The sequence below is a fragment of the Amaranthus tricolor genome, chromosome 3 (assembly GCF_026212465.1).
Source record: "Amaranthus tricolor cultivar Red isolate AtriRed21 chromosome 3, ASM2621246v1, whole genome shotgun sequence".
Taxonomy (NCBI): Eukaryota; Viridiplantae; Streptophyta; class Magnoliopsida; order Caryophyllales; family Amaranthaceae; genus Amaranthus; species Amaranthus tricolor.
The window spans coordinates 26,502,990-26,522,602 of record NC_080049.1 but is presented as its reverse complement, the minus strand read 5'-3'; the positions used below and the strand labels follow the sequence as shown (position 1 = coordinate 26,522,602).

At 33.0% G+C, this 19,613-nt stretch overlaps 3 protein-coding genes across 3 annotated transcripts; 1 reads left to right on the top strand and 2 right to left on the bottom strand.

Moving 5' to 3' along the window:
• Positions 1-2,875: 2,875 nt before the first annotated feature.
• On the bottom strand, positions 2,876-4,652 carry LOC130807361 (cysteine desulfurase, mitochondrial). Its single transcript, XM_057672546.1, has one exon. The coding sequence runs from the start codon at positions 4,543-4,545 to the stop codon at positions 3,172-3,174; it is 1,374 nt and encodes a 457-aa protein (XP_057528529.1). The 5' UTR covers positions 4,546-4,652; the 3' UTR covers positions 2,876-3,171.
• A 1,557-nt stretch (positions 4,653-6,209) lies between these two features.
• LOC130807360 (uncharacterized) lies at positions 6,210-9,580 on the top strand. The gene is made up of 2 exons (XM_057672545.1): positions 6,210-6,615; positions 7,114-9,580. Exon 2 carries the CDS (start codon positions 7,193-7,195, stop codon positions 9,263-9,265), a length of 2,073 nt encoding a protein of 690 aa, XP_057528528.1. The 5' UTR covers positions 6,210-6,615; positions 7,114-7,192; the 3' UTR covers positions 9,266-9,580.
• Positions 9,581-12,081: 2,501 nt separating this feature from the next.
• On the bottom strand, positions 12,082-16,370 carry LOC130807358 (cytochrome c oxidase subunit 6a, mitochondrial). Its single transcript, XM_057672544.1, has 4 exons — positions 16,051-16,370; positions 15,667-15,782; positions 15,074-15,116; positions 12,082-12,409 (listed from the first exon to the last, which is right to left on the bottom strand). Exons 1-4 carry the CDS (start codon positions 16,163-16,165, stop codon positions 12,372-12,374), a joined length of 312 nt encoding a protein of 103 aa, XP_057528527.1. The 5' UTR covers positions 16,166-16,370; the 3' UTR covers positions 12,082-12,371.
• Between the last annotated feature and the right edge of the window lie 3,243 nt (positions 16,371-19,613).

The window sequence follows — 19,613 nt, the reverse complement described above, 5'->3', positions numbered from 1 at the left end:
GCCCTTTGATCATTTCCTATCACATCTAAATCGTTGTCCACATAAGAAAGCTTCAAGTGCTTTTGGACCTCATCCAAATGAGCTCCTCGTAGTGCCCGAGTAATGAACTTGCTAACGACACGACCATTATCGATATTCGTATGAGACCCATAAGCATGCACCATGGATTTATGTCTATTTATGAAAATTGATGCTAGTGAGTAGTGACTGACATGAAAAGTACACCCAGATATTTTTAATAACAAAGCAGCAACAGATAATGTGCTGGGAAGTAGCACCGGAGAATGCTCATCCTTAAACTAAACTGCAGTACCACGTAGCCAAGTAAAACATTAATTCTTCTTAGAACAATCCGGAAACCGATAATGATCAAAAATAAAAATATTAATCCACCAAAGTAAAAGGTGAATGAAAAAAATATTCAATTTGTTTCTAGCTTGCAAGTTCTTAAAAACAATTTCACAAAAGAAACACAAAATTTGCACAAAGATAGATGTTCAAAAACTCCACAACATCCACAAAGATAGAATTGTCTTTTCAACATGCATCCGATTTGTAATACTCCCTCCATTTTGAAATATTCCACCTTAAGGAGAGAAAAATTTAATTAATATTTTTGACACATTGAAGATAAAAGATGTCTACGTGAAATCTCGTTAAATATTTTTTAATGTACACTTTTTTATTATGTAATTTTTACATTTTTTATTATGGTATTTAAAGATATTGAGGTTTATAATTTGCTTTGAAAGCTATGCAAAAAGCAAACTAAAAAGAACAAAAAAGAACGGAGGGAGTTATAATCATTTTTCGCAATAAAAAATCCCAATCAATCTCAATACCAAAAATCAAAAAATAAGGTTGCAAACCTTTTCAATTAATCTCAAAACCAAAAATCAAAAAAAAAAAAAAACAGAAACTTGAAACACAGATGTCTCGGAAACAAGAGGTAGAAAAGCCCCAAAAGAGGAATTTAAACGAATTACCAAAATTTTTAAATAAATCTTGATCTATTACGACTTATAAATCAAATTTCCAACCTTTTCAGCAATTACAAAGAAACCCCAGAACATAAAAACTCAAACTTGAAATGATAAGAAAAACCCCAAAAGAAATTAAAACCTTACCTAAAAAGTGGAGCTGAAGAAGGTTTCCTGATTGTGCTTGCTTATCTGAAGTAGGCAGGCAGATGCACTAGGGTCCTGTACAGATAGTCTGTTGGGGTGGACTGCTGGGCTGATGTGCTGTTGGGTGGTGCATTGGGGTCCTATGCAGAAGGTTGATTGGTAAAGGTGGGCTGTTGGGGAGGTCGGCAGCTCTGGAGGCAAGTCAGTCCTCCTTCTGATGCCATCCAGGGCTGTTGGGACTGGCTTCTGGTCAGCCTCCCTATTGGTATCTGATAGTGGCAGATCAGGGGAGTGCTGGGAATGAAGCACCGATTGCTCTCTGCAGCTTGCAATGTTCCTGTTCCGTTCTTTCCCTTCCGACTGCTTTGGTTGTCTTAGTCTAACTGTTGGTTTTTGTTAGCCTCCCCTCTTGTTTTAGCTCTAGTGATCTCAGTTAATGAGCCTCTTTTTACTTGCATAGGCTTGGTTTCCCAAGGCTTTTGGTATTTTAAGCTCTAGTGGGAGGCTCTCCCAATATATTCACATAGAATCTTTATTTGCCAAAATTATAAATGGCACTTTTTGTATCTTCAGCTAAACATAAACTAAATAGTAAAACAATATTACATAAGCCATTTTGATATGAGTAGTGTTTCAAGAATTGCTAATATTCTCCGCTCTGTAAATACCTATAGCATCTAAAGAGAGCCTATACTGCGTTCTTTAACTATCTATAGGATCAAAATACAGCCTATATTCTTGCTCAGTAGCTATCAATATTACTAATATGTTTAGAAGGCTCTAGCTTCAAGCAAAACTGTGGAATTTTGCTAAGGGATTCTCTCAATTGCCTCTAACTGATTTCTTTCATACAAGGTAAGAGTCCACAACGACACTCCTACCGTCAAAATATTAGCTTTCGAAAACATTGATATACATCAGTTAAGTGCCAACACATTTTCAAAATAATGAGGAACCATTATACATATGTACATTTTTTGGTGTGAGGCATTGTAGAAAAATAATGCCACATGTGATCCAACATAGAATCCAACATAGTGAGGTTGACTAACATATAAGCTTGATGGGCTACCTGTTACCAATTGATTTTTGGACGGAAATCAGGTTTATGTGCAATCACCTCACCTTTTGTACGGGTTTTGTTGAGTTTAATCATTATAAGGAAATTCCACGTGGTAATCAAAACTTTTAAAAAATCCACGCCGTAACCTTGAGGTTACCAAATTATTCCCCTATAGCTCTTTTGCACATAAAAATTTAGCAAACGTTAATTTCAAAGCTTTAAGACTGCTGTATGCCTATTTATTCGACTCACCATTTCAAATGCATCAGTTTCAACCTTTTCCCAATAACATAACCCCTAACTCTACCATCTTTGGATTTAGAGAAAAAAGTATGATTTCGACAAGAGATGGTAGAGTTAAAGTTTATGTTTTGGAGGGAAAAAAGTTAAAACTGATGGCATCTGAAATGATGAGTCCTATAAATAGGCGTGCAACAGCTTTAAAGTTTATAAATTAAAATTTGCCAACGTTTAATGTGCAAAAAGGTAATGGTGGAACAATGTGGTAAACCTCAAGGTTACATGTGAATTTTTTGAAAGTTTTGGTTAACATGCGGAAAACCCGAAACCTCAGGGATACCACGTGGAATTTCCATCATTTTATAAGTACTTAATAACTATATAAGCAATAACGTGCATGAAATCAACAAAATATCACAGCAGACAGTAAGACAATAGGCAGCTCAAAACCAACATGTAAATTAGAAAGCATCCATTTATTATCATTGCCAAAATTCAAACAGTTTCATCAAAGAGTAATTTACAAAATACAAGAAGCATAAACTCACCTCTTGAAATTCCTAGCTCATATAGCTGATACATACTCCACAAAAATCTATGAAGCAACTTAAAGGTCGACCTCTTATAAGCATTAAGCCTGTTATTAGACAGTGGAACTCAAGCAATGAGTTGTTCTTCCAACATACAGGAGCTCTACACTACAAAAAGCCCATCATTCACTCAAAATCAATCAATATAAACTTAATGTTGAGCCCATTGAATACTCTTAAGATCAATCCCTTGCTGATACATTTCATAAAGTGGACTCATTTCCCTCAGTTTTTGAACCTGCTTCACCGTCAACTCGACTGCTCTATCAATCTCTTCCTCAGTAGTAAACCTTCCTATCCCGAACCTAATCGAAGTATGGGCCATCTCCTCATCAACCCCAAGAGCTCTTAATACATAACTTGGCTCCAAACTAGCACTAGTACAAGCACTTCCACTCGAAACTGCAACCTCCTTCAACCCCATTAGTAAGCTCTCCCCTTCAACAAACCGAAAAGATAAGTTCAAATTCCCTGGATACCGCCTCTCAGCACTACCATTCACTTCAACAGCATCCACACGCTCTCGAATCCCCTTCAATAACCTATCTTGTAATGTCCGAATCCTCTTATCATCATACTCCATTTCCTTCATAGCCACCTCACAAGCTGCTCCAAACCCAACTACCAATGGGGTAGGCACAGTCCCGCTACGAAGCCCTCTTTCCTGCCCACCCCCATTCATCTGAGGCTCAACCCGCACTCGAGGACGTCTACGAATGTACAAAGCACCAACCCCTTTAGGCCCATATATCTTGTGCCCACTCAAACTCATCAAACTAATATTCATCTTCTCCACATCAATTGGAATTTTCCCTAAACCCTGGGCCGCATCAGTATGAAACGCAATATTAAATTCTTTACAAATCCTTCCAATTTCCTCAACAGGCTGAATAACCCCAATCTCATTATTAACCATCATAACAGAAACTAACCCAGTATCAGGTCGAATCGCTGCCCGAAGCTTATCCAAATCAACAAGCCCATCATTCTCAACGGGAAGATAAGTCACCTCAAAACCCTCTTGCTGAAGATGCCGACACGAATCAAGAACACACTTGTGCTCAGTTTGGGTGGTAATAACATGGCGCTTAGAAGCCTTATGAAAGTGCATATAACCCTTGATAGAGATGTTGTTCGACTCGGTTGCACCGGAAGTGAAAATGATTTCTTTTGGGGAGCAATTAACGAGTTGGGCAACCTGAGAACGGGCAGTTTCAACAGCAGATTCGGATTCCCAACCATAAAGATGGGTTCGACTATGCGGATTACCGTACTGGGAGATGTAATAAGGAAGCATGGCGTCAAGAACCCGTGGGTCAACAGGGGTGGTAGCTTGCATGTCTAGGTAAAGAGGGCGACCCGAGATTTTAACCCCTTTGATTGAGATGGAAGAATCGTTTGACTGTGGAGATGGGTTGTCATTGATGGTGGCGGTTGCGGCGGCGGTGGATAGGGAACGAGATATGTTTTGGGTGATGGTTGGGAGGTTGCGGAGTTTTGAAACAAGATGCTTCGAGAAAGTCATTTTTGGGGATTTTTTAGGGTATGAGAAGACTTGAGAGGATTGAAAAATGGGGTTTAAGGAGATGCAAGTTTATGTGATAAAACAGCAAACACCGACATTTGGGAAAATGAATTCAGACCACGAATTCAAAATGAGGAAATTATGAAAATCGGGTCAATTGAAGTAATATTGTTTTTTTTTCCGCAAGTAAAGTCTTCACTTTAATTCTTATCTAATCTTGTTTTCTCAACTTACTAAACTACATTAAATTAACAAATTTAAAAATGATTCTTCAATTTGTATTTAACTACACAAAAAAATTAGAAAAATATTAAATATTAAAATGTAAAAAGTTATTTAAAAAACTAAAAATAATTTATTTTCTTTATTCTTAAATTTGAATATATTAGAATTTTGTTTCTAATTTTTTTTTTTGTAAAATGACATGTTCAGCATGTTATAAATTATCTGAATTGGCTCTTCACACACACATCTAAAGTTGAAAATATTTATAATTAACTAGTATGAAAACTCGTGTAATACACGAATTTCTTAGTAGAGATGCAATTACATATTATCAATATAAAATTATGATATTTCTTATAAAATAAATATAGAATTTTAGAATATATATTGCTTTTAATGAAAAAATTCGATCGTTAATATAAGTATTAATTAAACTTTTCATACTTTTCAAGACAAATTTAGGTTATCTTCCAACAATATTATCATAATATTTTGTCATTCTCAAAATTATTTTTGATTATCATGTATATTTTATTTCTTGATGAAATATTTTAGAAATTAAAATTTTTATGAAAAAATTTTATTAGTTAGCAAATATTTCGACATTAACAAACAAATATATATTCTAAGAAACTTTAAATGAAAATATTTAGATTTTAAATTCAAAAATATAACAAGTCAAGAAAATTTAACAGATAATATCTAATTAATATACCATTCATATATTCAAAAAAATAAGTTGATGTTAAATATGGTAAGAATTATTTCGTATGACAAATCGTTATGAGAATGCCTTGTAGAATTTTATATTCTTTTTATCAGATTGTATGATCAAAAGTTAAAATTATAATAGATTATTCTTACGAATTTTGTTTTTTAACTTATAAATATTGGGTCATGAGTTGAAAACTCTGATATATGTATGTGTTGATTCTTATTAAGTATTACATTAATTAAAATTAAAATAAAATAACTTGATAATTTCTTGTGTTGTATTAAGAATTTTACACTATTGAACGATTATTTTTAGTTTATATTTATTTTTAATCTACATATTAAAACATATTTAAGAGATATATTGTTTCTTTCGTTTTAAAGCAAATTTTAAAAATATGAGCTTTTTATTAAAATAAAAAATTTTGAAATTTTTTTTTCATAATTTTTAATTATTCACAATTAGATATATCATGAATTAAATTACTAAATTGACAAATATTTTATAGACAATAGACATAAAGTAACAGTAAGAGATATAATATTTTTCTTGTAGTGTGAAACGGTGAGGGCAAACGCAAACCAAATTTTTACAACCTTATTTGGTAAAGTGATCCACGTTCTAACAAAGACAAAACCAATTGGTGATAAAAATTATTATTTTATATTATATATTTTTTTTGTTTTTTGAAATAAGAAGATGATGATTGTATTTTTCACCCAAACGACACCGTTGTGTTTGGGTGCGACCTGAGGCCAGAAATAAAGCGGTGCGAGTGGGAGGGAGTTGGTTAAGAAGCATTGAGAGCGTAGTGGAGAGTGGATGAACAAAAAAAAAAGTGGTGAAAAGCGTCTTTCGTTTGAAAGCAAGCGAGTGGTTTATTGTTGAAGAAACAAACTCCTCCTTCCTTATAAAAGGTGTCCAGCTTCTGTTAATGGAGGGTGCTACTTCAAGATCTGATTGATTTTTAGAATACGAGTGCGTAACCCACCGACATTTCCTCCTCTTCCAGTTCTATATCCTCCCACTTTAAATCATCCCTTTTTCATCTTCACATTATATCTTTCTCATCGTCACATTCATTTTGATTCAATCAAACATCCAATTTCACTGCTTCTGTTTGTTTGAAGGTCAGTCTTCTCATATTCTGTATTGTTATATTCTTATTTATGTGTTCATATAGATATTTGATTTGAATATGAATCATTATATGCCTGTTGTTTGATGAGCTTCACTTTGTTGATTGGTATTTCTTGAAATAAAATTTGTTGGTAAGTTACTTAAGCGATTGCTTGTATGGCGACAAATTTGTAATCATTTCTGGATTTTATTCTTTGTGGATTTTGTGATCTACTATTTTGTACTTATTATCCTATGTATTTGATCTGATATATTGTGTCCCTTATGTCGGTAACGGTTCTATGGTTTTGAATTACGGCTCTTTGAATCATCTCCACTTCTTATTTATGTAATGTTGTTGTTGGGTAGTGAAACTATTAGATGAATGGCAGATTAATTTGTTTTAGTTTTGTGATTCTGTCGCTGAAGTTGTTAGCTGGTAGTTTAGATTTGTATTTATTTTTGTTGATTAAACCTCGTTTGCATCTGTATTTTTTTGTAATCAACAGAAGCTTTGAGCGAGGTTTTGATTCCGGAAGGTGGGAAAAAAGGTGTTTATTGTTAGTAACGGTGTAATTATCGACAATCATGTTCAAGTTATCGCCTCGTAGTAGGGGATTGAGGGCGAACAAGGGTTTTAAGGTAAAGCATGCTTTGCAATTGATTTTGTTGTTGGGGATTGGCATCTGGCTTGTATACCAGATCCAACGCTCGTATGGTAAGGAAAAGACATTTGGAGAAGAGGCTAGTAGGATCTCGGAGAAGGTACAAGATAGGTTGAGGTTGGGAAGGAAGGATCTTCCCGAGTTGGATGAGACGTTGAATGTGGATGAGAGAAACAATGTGGAAGAGGATGAGGAGAAGAAAATTGAAAGCGAGGATGCAAAGTTGGGTGAGAATGAGGACTTAGATGGGAAAATGGATGAGAAGACTGGAGAAGATGGTAAGGATGAGAGCACGGAGAAGCAGAATGAGGAGGGTAAGGAAGAAAGTGAAGGCGAGGGCGAGAGTAAGGAAGGTGAGAAGGAGAATGAAAACGTGGAGGAAGAAGGGAATAAGGAAGGGGGGAATGAGGTCAAGGATGGCGGAGAGAACAAAAGTGAGGAGCAGCAAGAAGAGAATAAGGAGAAGGAAAATGAAATGAAGGAAGAGAATAAGGAGAATGTTAACGAAAGGGAGGGCCATGAAGAGAATGAAAAGGAAAAAGAGAACAAAGAAAATGAGAGTGGAGTGCAGAATGATGGGAATACGACGGAAGAGAACAAGGAAGCGAGCAAAGAGGGTGGAAATGAAGAAGGTAAAGAGAGCGAGACTGCACAGAATGAAGAAGTGAAAGAGGAAAACAAAGAGAGCGAGACTGCACAGAATGAAGCAGCGAAAGAGGAAAGCAAAGACAGCGAGACTGCACAGAATGAAGCGGCCAAAGAGGAAAACAAAGAGAGTGAGACTGCACAGAATGAAGCGACCAAAGAGGAAAACAAAGAGAGTGAGACTGCACAGAATGAAGCGGCCAAAGAGGAAAGCAAAGAGAGCGAGAGTGCACAGAATGAAGCGGCCAAAGAAGAAAACAAAGAGAGCGAGACTGCACAGAATGAAGAAGCCAAAGAGGAGAAAGTAAGTGAGACTTATCAGAATGAAGAACCGAAAGTGGAAAGCAAAGAGAGCGAAACTGCTCAAAATGAAGGTCAAGATAAGGAAACTACAGATGGGAGCAGCGAAAAAAAGAATGAAGAAGCAGAAGCGGAAAACAAAGACACTAAGATTGAGAAGTCAGGCTCATCAGACGGTCAGGTCCAAGATGGAACTAAGAAGGATGAGCACACTTCAGCTGAAGAGCAGAACAAGGACAATTCGGAGAGTAGTGAAGGAGAGGAAAACAAAACTCAGAACAATTCAGAAAAAAGTGAAACTGTAGAGTCTAGTGAAGATAAGCAAGTAAATGCCACTACATTTAGTGATGAAACATTTGCCACTCAAAATCAAAATGATGCGGCATCTAACACAACCAGCCAAGAAGCTAATTCGAATCTGCTGGCAGTATCGGAGAAACTCGAGAAAACAGAAACGGGTACTAGTGACAACCAATCGGATTCGAACTACGATTCTGGTTCTAAGACTGAGGACACAAACAATGCTGAAGGTGGAGGCTCTTCCACAGACGGAAACACGTCTTATTCTGATACATCTGGTCATGAGGGTGCAAATGGTGAGAATCCAGAGAGAACCAATGAAAAGTCTTCTGAAACAAATGGAACAACTGATTTGAAAAACCAGGATAAAACTCATTCTTCCCAAGACTCAAACACTCATGAGGAGCAGAAAGAGTCATCCACAAATTCAGAGGAAAAGAAAGAAGAAACATCTAAGGCAAATGAAGAAGAAAATGCAGAGAAAAATGAACAAGCTGTTTCTGGCAACACTTCAGGTTCTCAGCAGCACGACGAATCATCGAACTCAAATGAAATGTCAAATGTGGAGCAAACTGGGCAAGGGAACACTTTTAACAATACTGAATCAGAAGGCCAGAAAGAGGACTCGATAAATGTGGAGCACAATCATGAAACTGAGAATGTCACTGAGGAAGTTAAAGATCGAACTGATTTAGATACTCTACCAGATAGCAGAACTGATGTGAGCAACAATGGCGATGCAATTGCTTAGTGAGGAATGGTTTAAGTATGTTAAAAACGTCTTTTAGTTGTTCCCACTTGAAGGTTGAATCGTTTTTTTAGTACTCTTTCCTTGCGAAAGGGCTGAAGAAAAAAAAATTCTTGTAACAGGAGTCTTTCGCTGGGTGTATTAGTGTTCTAGTGTATAAAGATGGTGAATGGAAGAGTTAATTGGCTGATTACAAGTGTAGCTTGTTATGTATTTGTTTTCATGAGATGCTTCATATTTTGTTCTTCGAGTAGGGTTCATCGTGTGTTAAGCATTTATGTAGCTAAGTTGAAGACTTGAAGTATTCATTTCATTTTAGTATGATAGCTCCTAGCTAAGCTTTGCTTTGTTCTATTGGCATAATCCATTGTGGAACTGATATTGAGTTTGCAATACACATGAATAATGATTTGCAAGGCAATGTAGGAAAATGTTGGATGAAGATAGCAAATGAGAATGGGAAGAAATTGGAAGAATGACATCCTTTGCACTACAGGGTCAATCTTGAAATTTGTGAGGCCCAGTCGAAATATTGATTATGCGCCCCTAACTACTAAATACAGTATTATATGCCGCTCACTATTAACTATTAAAACGTTGTTTTTCTAATATTTAACAGTATTATATGCCGCTTACTATTAACTATTAAAACGTTTTTCTAATATTTTTGGATGAGTTTGAGGCACAAATCCCTCTTGCCCCCTTATAGCCTATAGGACCAGTCATGCTTCGTGGAGAAATAAATCTTTTCTTCTCTTCCTTTCCTTCTTTGTTTTAAAATTTTGATTACACTCTAAAAGATAAAGCGCAATGAAGTCTTTCTTTGAAAATTTTGCTGATGCATATCAAATTATCAACTATCAACCAGGAGTTCCTCGTTCTATTCGCTTTTGAAGTGCAACATTAAACATCCAAGCGTTATTATCATTGCCTTTTCAAAGGAAAACCTATTGTCTGGCCATCAATCAATCTTTTTTGGTGGTTAAAAAATGATTGCCATTCATTTTAATGTTCTACTTGTCTATAATACTCCATGCACAAGGTGTTCATGTTTGATATTGCGCCGTTAATAGTTAGTATGCAAATGCTACGAGTAAAAGTGGTTGAAACTTGGACCAAAAAAAGAGTAACTTTTGAGAAATGATGGGCGGGTTGTTAGTAGGCTTTTCGTGAGAAAGCTAAACATGCAAAAGTTGTGTCATAAGAGCATTCTTATTCATGAGTAATGTAAAAAGAACAATAGTGTTTTAGAATTCTTTTTCTCTTCTTAATGTTGAGCATTAAAAACTTACTTTGTGAGACATTAAAAAGTATTAAAGTTCAATGTTCAAATGCTTTGAAACATATGGAGGAAAAAGAAAACGAATAAAGGGAACCAAGCTCAAACAAGGTAATGCTCTTTCGTGCACCATTGTGCTCGTTTGAGCACTTTAGTGCTCGTTCAAACCTCTTGTTGGTTCAGCATGCAGAAGGTTTTGTTTGATAGTTTTGGCAATTGCTCGTTTGATGTATGAAAATGGACTGTTTGCTTTGTTGATCACCAAATTGGTAGCACCATGAAGTTATATTTATAACACTGAATTGCTCATAAAGTTAATAATTGGATTTAGGCGTATTAATACTATCCGTTAATAATATTTTCCTCATAACAGTACTTCAAAATATTAAGTGATATTTACAAGTAGATATAAACAACCACACTAAACACTTACTACAAACTGAGTAATATAAATGACTATGTGTTCAAGATGATAAAAATCAAAGACAATGTAAAAGGTTCAAGTTCTTAGAATGATCTAGTGTAGGAGAAAGAGATGAGATGAAGTCAGGTTTTTCAAGTGTAACTTTAAGAAGAGTAAAAGAGAATGTTGTAAATCGAAAATGACATGTACAGAGATTATGAGTCGCAGGAACATATGACAAATTGATAATAGATAGGAATGAATGAAAGAGGAACATATACGTGAATGGTTTTTCAGATTGTTTTTCTAAACTTTAGTATATATAAAGGATAATACCCAAGTGGAGAATAATTTTTGTCAGGAACAATCTGTCAAATTAATTTCTTTAGTTTGTGTAATCAATCTCATATAATCACATTTATTTATTTAAGCTTTGACATATTTGTTTCTTGGTTATTTAGCAAGCTCTCCTATAGTTTTCGTTTCATCTTTTTTCACCTTCATATGATCATTACGAAATTACTAGCATTATTGACCCAAAATTAGGCAAACATTATCTTGCACAACTAATCAACTATTTGCACAACTAAAACTGGTTTTGCAAGAGCAAGAATGATCCTTAATCTGTGTATCATTGATTGAATCTCAAGTGAAATTTTTGTTGGGTTGAATAGGAGAAAGTCTTGTTCCTGTAGAGATTTCAGTATAAATTATTTTGATCGAACAGGAGAAAGTCACATAAGTCTTGTTCCCTTAAACTATATTTAGATAGCAAATTAGGTGAGAAAAAAAAAAAGAAAGGGAAAAAAAGGAAGGAGAGGTAAAGGAGAGTTCACCTTATTTAGTTTGAAGAAAAGGAAAAAAAGTGTATTTCATCTGAATCTTTCCACTTTAGGAGATATTTCTATTCTTAACAAGATTTATCCATAGTTTCACTCCAAACACAGAATTAGTAATATACTTCCAATGTGTCTTTCGTTTTGCTTCACTAGGTGCAAAACACTCGCAAGACGGAGGAAGAACCAGTAATACCGCAAAATAGCCCAGGATTTTTCGAGTTCCATTGCTTCCTCAACCACCCAGTACATAGGAAATGGCCTTGGAAACCTAAACAAGGCAATTTTAGACGATGGGGTATTTCATAAACGATGAATATCATACCATATACTTTATTAACAAAATGGGGTACCCAACAGCACCCAAAAGCAGAATGAACAAAATGATATGTTAACCACATTTTATTTGGTGCATTAAACTGTTCAAAGATAACCCAAAATTAAACCAAAACCTCCCACAAGCTGTCTATAGATTTTCCACAAAGAACATTTAAGTGCTGGAGCACTGAGAAAAACATCAAAGTATGTAATTCAAAATACGGGGCTAACCCGATGACAATTACATGAAATATTATCAGCAAACCAATGTGATCAATGGTGTTCTTTGACCTCAAAAAGCCCATCAGGACCTGAAAATCACAACGCAAACATATCAGATATGCTTTGGTACCAAAACTAATCCAGTAATTTTTTTTAAAAAAAAAAGATCATAACGATATACCAAAAATTATAGTGTTTCCCATTCAACCCAACTAAATAATAGTCTATAATCTATTTCAATGAATTTTTCATATCCTATAAACGACAAGTAATAAGATCATTGGAAATACTACAAAATAAATCATTCTCATAAGAGTAATATCTTTCATTCAAATTAAACAGCTATTAACAAAACACTTTCAATCATTCCTCACTTAATAAGATTAATAAACTGGTTATCACTATTGGCATCCATCATCAAGAGCCTACAACTTCAACTTGGAACTTAATAGAAGATGCGAACTCATGTGCAAGTCATGTATTCCTCGTGAAAGAAATAATCAAGGATGCAAATTTGATACATGAGATATTGGAATTAGCATATAATTAGAAACTGAAAACAGCAGAAGTGGGAAGCCACATATTCTCTGAAAGAACGGAGCCATGAACACTTTTAGCCATCTTGAACACTTTTAGCCAAAACCAACATATTAATAATCAACCATCACAATTAGAAACAACGAAATCATGTAGCTCAGGTGGTAATCTGCGTTTTTAAAACGCTTCTAAGGCTATGTCTAAGGATCAATCCTTGCTAACTAAAATATTTTTAACAAATAGGGAAATGCCCTCACATGCAGGCAGGTGAGCCCCGTTGGGTCCGGCCCCTGTGTTAAAATGAATGCATTGGATTACAATGGTCTTCAAGGACAAATTCTAACGAGCACTTGAATGTTTGAAAGTAAACATGATCTCGCTTCAGAGAGGCGAATTTGGAAGGCAGATTACTTATTACTCTTTAATCAATGGTGGTATAGTTGCCTAGTAAATAACTAATTCACTCTCATTTATACTCTGAAATGAAATTTGGCTTGGATTATGATCGAGCTAACCTTTCACAATAATGTATTCTATCTTCACAAGAGAAGGATTAGGAATCATGGCATTGGACCATATACCACATTAAATTCAACCCACAACCCAGCTCTTTCCACCCTATTCAGACGTTTCTTAGAGCTTCCCAGTCTAAACATTAAGTTTATTCCATATGCGGTTGTGCTTCAATAATTTATCCACAGAGCTCCATAGTTAAGTAAAATAACGAAAGCATTAGAGTGAAAAATCATCTAGACTCTTGAGCAATTCCTGTCATTGTACGTGAGCCTTCAGACATTCAGAGTTCTAGCTAGCTTCTAATTTCCCCCTCAATTGATTGCAGTGGTCACCCTATTGGTTAATGATCGATAACAGCTTAGTTGTAACAAGCTTTTACATTTTTTTCCTCATTTATCCCCTCTTTTTCTTTCTTGAAAGCTTCCTCAAGTTTACTATTTTAATTTTTTAAAAGGAATCTTTTTTATTGAGTGGTTGAAAAGCCTCAAGGGGAGATTGAGAAAAAAAGCAAGTTTTTTTTTTTTTTTTTTTTTGAAAAAGAGATAACCATTCATCAAATTTGAAAAAGGAGAAACCATTCATCAAAAAGAAGCAACATCTAAACTTGTCCAATGCATTTTCAAACAACCTTTGGCCTTGTTTTGTCCAGAAATGTAGTAGAAATGAACAAGGAAATTTAAGTACATGTTTTAACACTAATGTACTTGGAATCTCCAAGTTTTATGCCTTTCAAACATCATGTTAGGACAAACACGATCCACTTGCAAATTGCAATATCATCCTTGGCAAGTTTCTGGTAAGACCTCTGAAGTCTAAACCATTTCATACACTTACCGCAGAAAGATACCTAAACCAGCCATATATTTATAGAAACAAATTGTAAATGAATTGAAAATTTAATACATATACATCCTGGTGAAACACAGTCTACAATCTAAAAAATTTTGATACTTAGTTTAAAACTTTTTTAAACCAGTAAAGAATTTATAATCATAGTTTTTATGCAACCGTACTAAAAACTTTAAAAAATGAGTAAGAAGATATGAGATTCAGTTTCCCAAGTCCCAACTATAGAAATTGGGTTCTTCATGTTGAATAAAGTCACCTTTTTCTTTATGGGTTTAAATAATTATTTTCAGTTTCGAAAAGTTTCAAGAATGAAATTTAAGCAGAAAGATGAGAAACATACTTCCTGGGTACAAATGCAAACCCTTAAACAACAAAACACATAACAAAAAATTAACAAGATCACCTAGACGTTAGTAACTTATATTGTTCAACGAAATTGATTGGGATAAAACAAAAACAATTGAAAGGCAAAAGGATGATTCTCATGTTTGAATTCAATTTATGTACATAATAGGATTGGTGAAATGGAATATATATAAAAGCTGCAGTGCAAGTCCTCCATGGAACTGGAAGAAAATTGACAGAAAAAGGCAGGTATATTAAGTTTCCATCCTATTCCTCACTGATGTCAGTCAAACAAAATAACCCTCTCAATCCATACAAATCACTGACATAAAATATTATCTCTTTATTTGATATTCCATTCATAGAGCATCATTTTTCACTTCCAATCCACTCCTAGTCTCCAACACAAGCATCATTAAAAACCAATTGGCAACAACATCAAGCTATAAATCGGATGAAATATCTATACAAAACAAATTTTAAGGCTGGGAAGGGGAAAACCATACCCCATGGGAACTCCTTGTTGCGAATGTGCAAATAAGGGTATGCCTGTAAACACATTCAAACAAATAAAAAATGAGGTCCTATCTTATTAGAATAAGAAAGAATAACACACTAGAGAAAATATCACGATTCAACAAACGTGAGAAATCACAATAAAGACCGGTCATAAGTTAATCCATTAAACAGAGACATTTGCATCAAGGATCATATCATTCACATTCCACAAGCATCAAATGGAAAAACAAGTGAAGATCAAAAAAAAAACTAAGAACGAGGAGTAATTTTCTGCCTTTTTGTCAAATATTATTAGCCAGATGGTTGTCAACTCAGTAAAAACTTAAAAGCACTTCTTCTATAGCAAATGGTAGCAACAAAGGTACAGACTGATCAACATAAATGTCAACTTAACAGCAAAAAGTTCAGTATGACAACATGATCATGAATCTAAGTTCGAGCACTATATGAAGCATAACTTTTCTTATTCTAACAAAAGGTAATGTAGTTTTTTCACCTAATCATGATCATGAATGCACAACTTACATTACACAGTGAAAAATTAAACTAAACATCAATTCCACATTAAGAAGAAACTCACAGGAGGTTCTTCGAAGTGATGATGACCCTTGGAAAGATTGATGACAGCCAGAACAGTGCAAGAGACTATCCCAAGATATGTAATCTTCTCCCATTTGGATGCCTCTTTAGCCTCATCTTAATCAATAAAAACATAAATTAAAAAACAAATATAAAACTAAACATGATTTCCTCATCAAAATCATAGAGATAACATAGTAATCCCTTTGATCCTTCAGGAAGAAATTAACGAATATAAAAAACCCTAATCGTAAAACGAAGAAAACCCAATTGATATAATTTGATATTCTGAAATGGTATAACGATCAAAACTAAAATTGAAATTTTCACAATGAGATCCATAAAGATAAAGAGAAAGAGGAAAAGAGAATGATTTACAACTTACATTCGACATCTTGATGGGAGGAAGAAGAGAAAGTACGCTTAATGATTTCGGAAGAACGACCATTACGAAGGGCGGATTGAACGCTAGATCTGAGCTTACCCGAAGTCATCGCCATTGTTGCCTTTTTCTCTCTCTTTAACTTTTCTTTGCCCGATGAATGAAAACCAGAGTATGAAACGCAGATGAGAGCCGGTTCTTCAATTCAACAACCTAGTCCAGATTCAGAATAGTCGTTCGCTGCTCATTAGTTTGGGCTTTTCCGTTGTAAACTTTTTGGGTTTGGGCTATAACCGCTTAATCCATAAGCAATACAATTAACTACAACTTCGGGTGTGTTTGTCGATCCTTGCAGTTAGACGTTTTTAAAATAAGTGAAATTTCACATGTTAGTATGGAAGTGGTAGTATTTTTCACATGATAGCATTTAGTTTATGTTTTATTTAATTATCGTAGCATTTTCTATTAAATACTTATTAATTTCCATTTAATTCACCATTTTGACATTTTCTACCTTATTAAGTGTTGGTTGTTGTCTTTATAATTTGCCCTAAACCATTTTTATATTCTCAAATATTTAATTCACCATTTTTACATTTAATTCATCGTTTAATTCATCAATGCTCTCAAATGTTTAGGGAAAATTATAAAGACAATAACCAATACTTAATACGGGTAGAAACGTCAAAATGGTAAATTAAACGGAAATTGACAAGAATTTAACAGAAAATACTACGGCAGTTAGACAAGGCATAAACTGGATGCTACCATGTGGAAAAATTACGAAAGTGCTACCATTGGCGTTTCATTAAAGTTCGATGCTACCATGTGGAATTTCCCCTAAAATAATGAGTTTATGTATTAATTGAGCTATTTAGCTCATATATAAAGAGTGTATCATGAAGAAACTGTCTCACACAAGATTTTGTGTTTGACATTTTGATTAGTTTTTTATCGGCTTTTGATTTTTTAAATTTTTAGCTAGTTTATTATTAGCTTTTGATTTTTGGTTAGGAGTTTCTTGGCTAGTTAAGCAATCAAAATTATGTTTGACATATTGCTTTGAAGTACCTTAAATATTTTTTTAAAAAAAAAGATATTAAGAAACTTTCATCAAGCATTAACTATAAATCTATATCTATAACTAAAATAAAACACGCTTACATCATTATACCCCTTAACTAATGAAGTGTCACTTTGTGAATTAAACCTAATGTATTTAATTAAAAAAAAAAAAACCAATTCCAATAATAGTGTAATGTATATCTATCTTTTTTTGGTATGAACGTAAAAAAGCGATCCACAAAGTTTGTTATATAAAAGACATTCTAGACATCTAATGTTATTAGGTTTGGCATTATCTATTTTTTTAAAAAAAAACTTGATGTTTATTTTATTCTACCTTTTGATGTAAGTTATAATGGAATATTCTATCTAAGAAATATAAAAAGGTTATATGAAAATATATGTTATTAATTAAGTTTGTTAAGTATTTTATAGTTTTATTATCGTTGCTATTATCTATTTGATATGCTAAAGATAATTCCTTTTTAGCATTTGTTAAAATTTAAAACTTTATACAATAAATTTTTTTCAACTGTTTTACGATTGACAAAAAAAATCTAGAAATTAGATTGTCATCTTGAGATTGTTTACAATTAAATTAGTTTAAAAAGTATATCATAAAATATGCTACAGTCAAACATGTCTAAGCTATACCAAACTCAAATTATCTATCCATCAGTAAATTGCAACTATGAGTTAATACTTAATAGCAATAAATTTCATTGAATTAAACTTTATTATATTTTTTATTTGTATCTTAAAAGTTATTTCTATTAAAAGTACATCAATTGTTGTACTTAAGTATTTTCAACTCCTAATAAATTCAATTACCACAAAAAATAATCAATTGAAACTTTATACTCGTTAATTATAATCTGAAATGTTTTTTTTATTAGAATTAATGAGTCGATAATTTTATATATATATATATATATATATATATATATATATATATATATATATATATATATATATATATATATTATGAATGGGAAATATTTGACCATTAAATTTTAAAACATTGAAAATTGCTTGGATCGAAACTCAACTATAAATATACATCAATTATGTGACTTTTCAATTTGGTAACTTTCAACAAAGTGTTGGAAGACATGTGACTTCTCAATTTGCAATTTACTAAATGTTTTTATTGGATTTGGTGTGATTATTGACAAATGTGGTGTATTGTGTTCAAATTTTATTATCAAACTCCAATAAATTATATGTAGTAAGTATTTGTTATCTTTGATCAAATATTTATATTTACAATGCACTATTAATCTACTTATAATTTACTATTTAATATTTTTCTTGGAATCTTAAAAGTTATTTCTATTAAAACTACATCTATTGTAGAACTAAAATATATTCAACTAATAAGTAATTCGATTACAATAAAAAAATAATCATTTGAAGCTTTATACTTATTACTTATAAGCTTAAACTTTAATTTTATTAAAACAAATTCATCGATGACATGATATATAAACAATGAATAAGAAATAATTGACCATTAAAGTTTTAAACACTGGAAATTGCTCTGTCTCAACATTGAGCTAATTACATGAATGTATCTTAACATTGAAAAAGTCTCATACAAGACAAGTTATTTTTAATTTCATATTTGTATTATTATTTAAATTATTTCATTTAATTTAATATTGTAATATATGTTCTAAATAATTTATAAATTAAATATTAAAATTTATTTTAAACATATTTTGTTATGCTTATTTAGTAAATATTAAAATAATATCAAAATGACATTATTTAACATCCTACAAAACTTATAAAATAGTATTTGTAAAATTAAAATTGAATCAAATATTAGCTAATATATGCAATTATTAATTCATTGAAAATGAATAATTAATAATTTACAATTTATTTTCTTTATTGTTTAAATATTATAAAAAACAATAAAATGAAAAAAATGGTGTTGTATAATAACCAAATTAAACAATCTAAAATTATGAACAGTCCTTCAATATCAACTTCTCAGGGTACTCAACATAAAATATCTACAAGTAATATAGCAAGAATACCTAAGAATATAAAACTTAGCAAGTGACTACTTTAAAGTTCTCCTCCAAGAGTTGACTGCAACCAAATAACTCTTCAACCAAATTATATATGCTATCTAAAAGCACAACAATAAAGGTCATTTATGCTAGACAAAATGAATTATTACAACACAAGTACAGAAGAATAAAATTAATGAGCCATACTATAAATTTAAGATAAAGACTAATAAATAGGGATGGGCGTGGCTCTTGGACCCTAAGGGTCTAAACCCAACCCGACCCTAATTTTAAGGGTCTGGGTCCACTTATTTTTGGACCCTATGAATTAGGGTCTGGATCTACACGTTTGAGATCCAAATAATATCCAGATTCTAAATTATTTTCTTTTTGCAACGGTTCTAAAAGATAGAGATAACATAGGCGATATTTCTAAGGAGACGTGCATTAATGCATGTTGTTTTCTGATGACATTGTTTT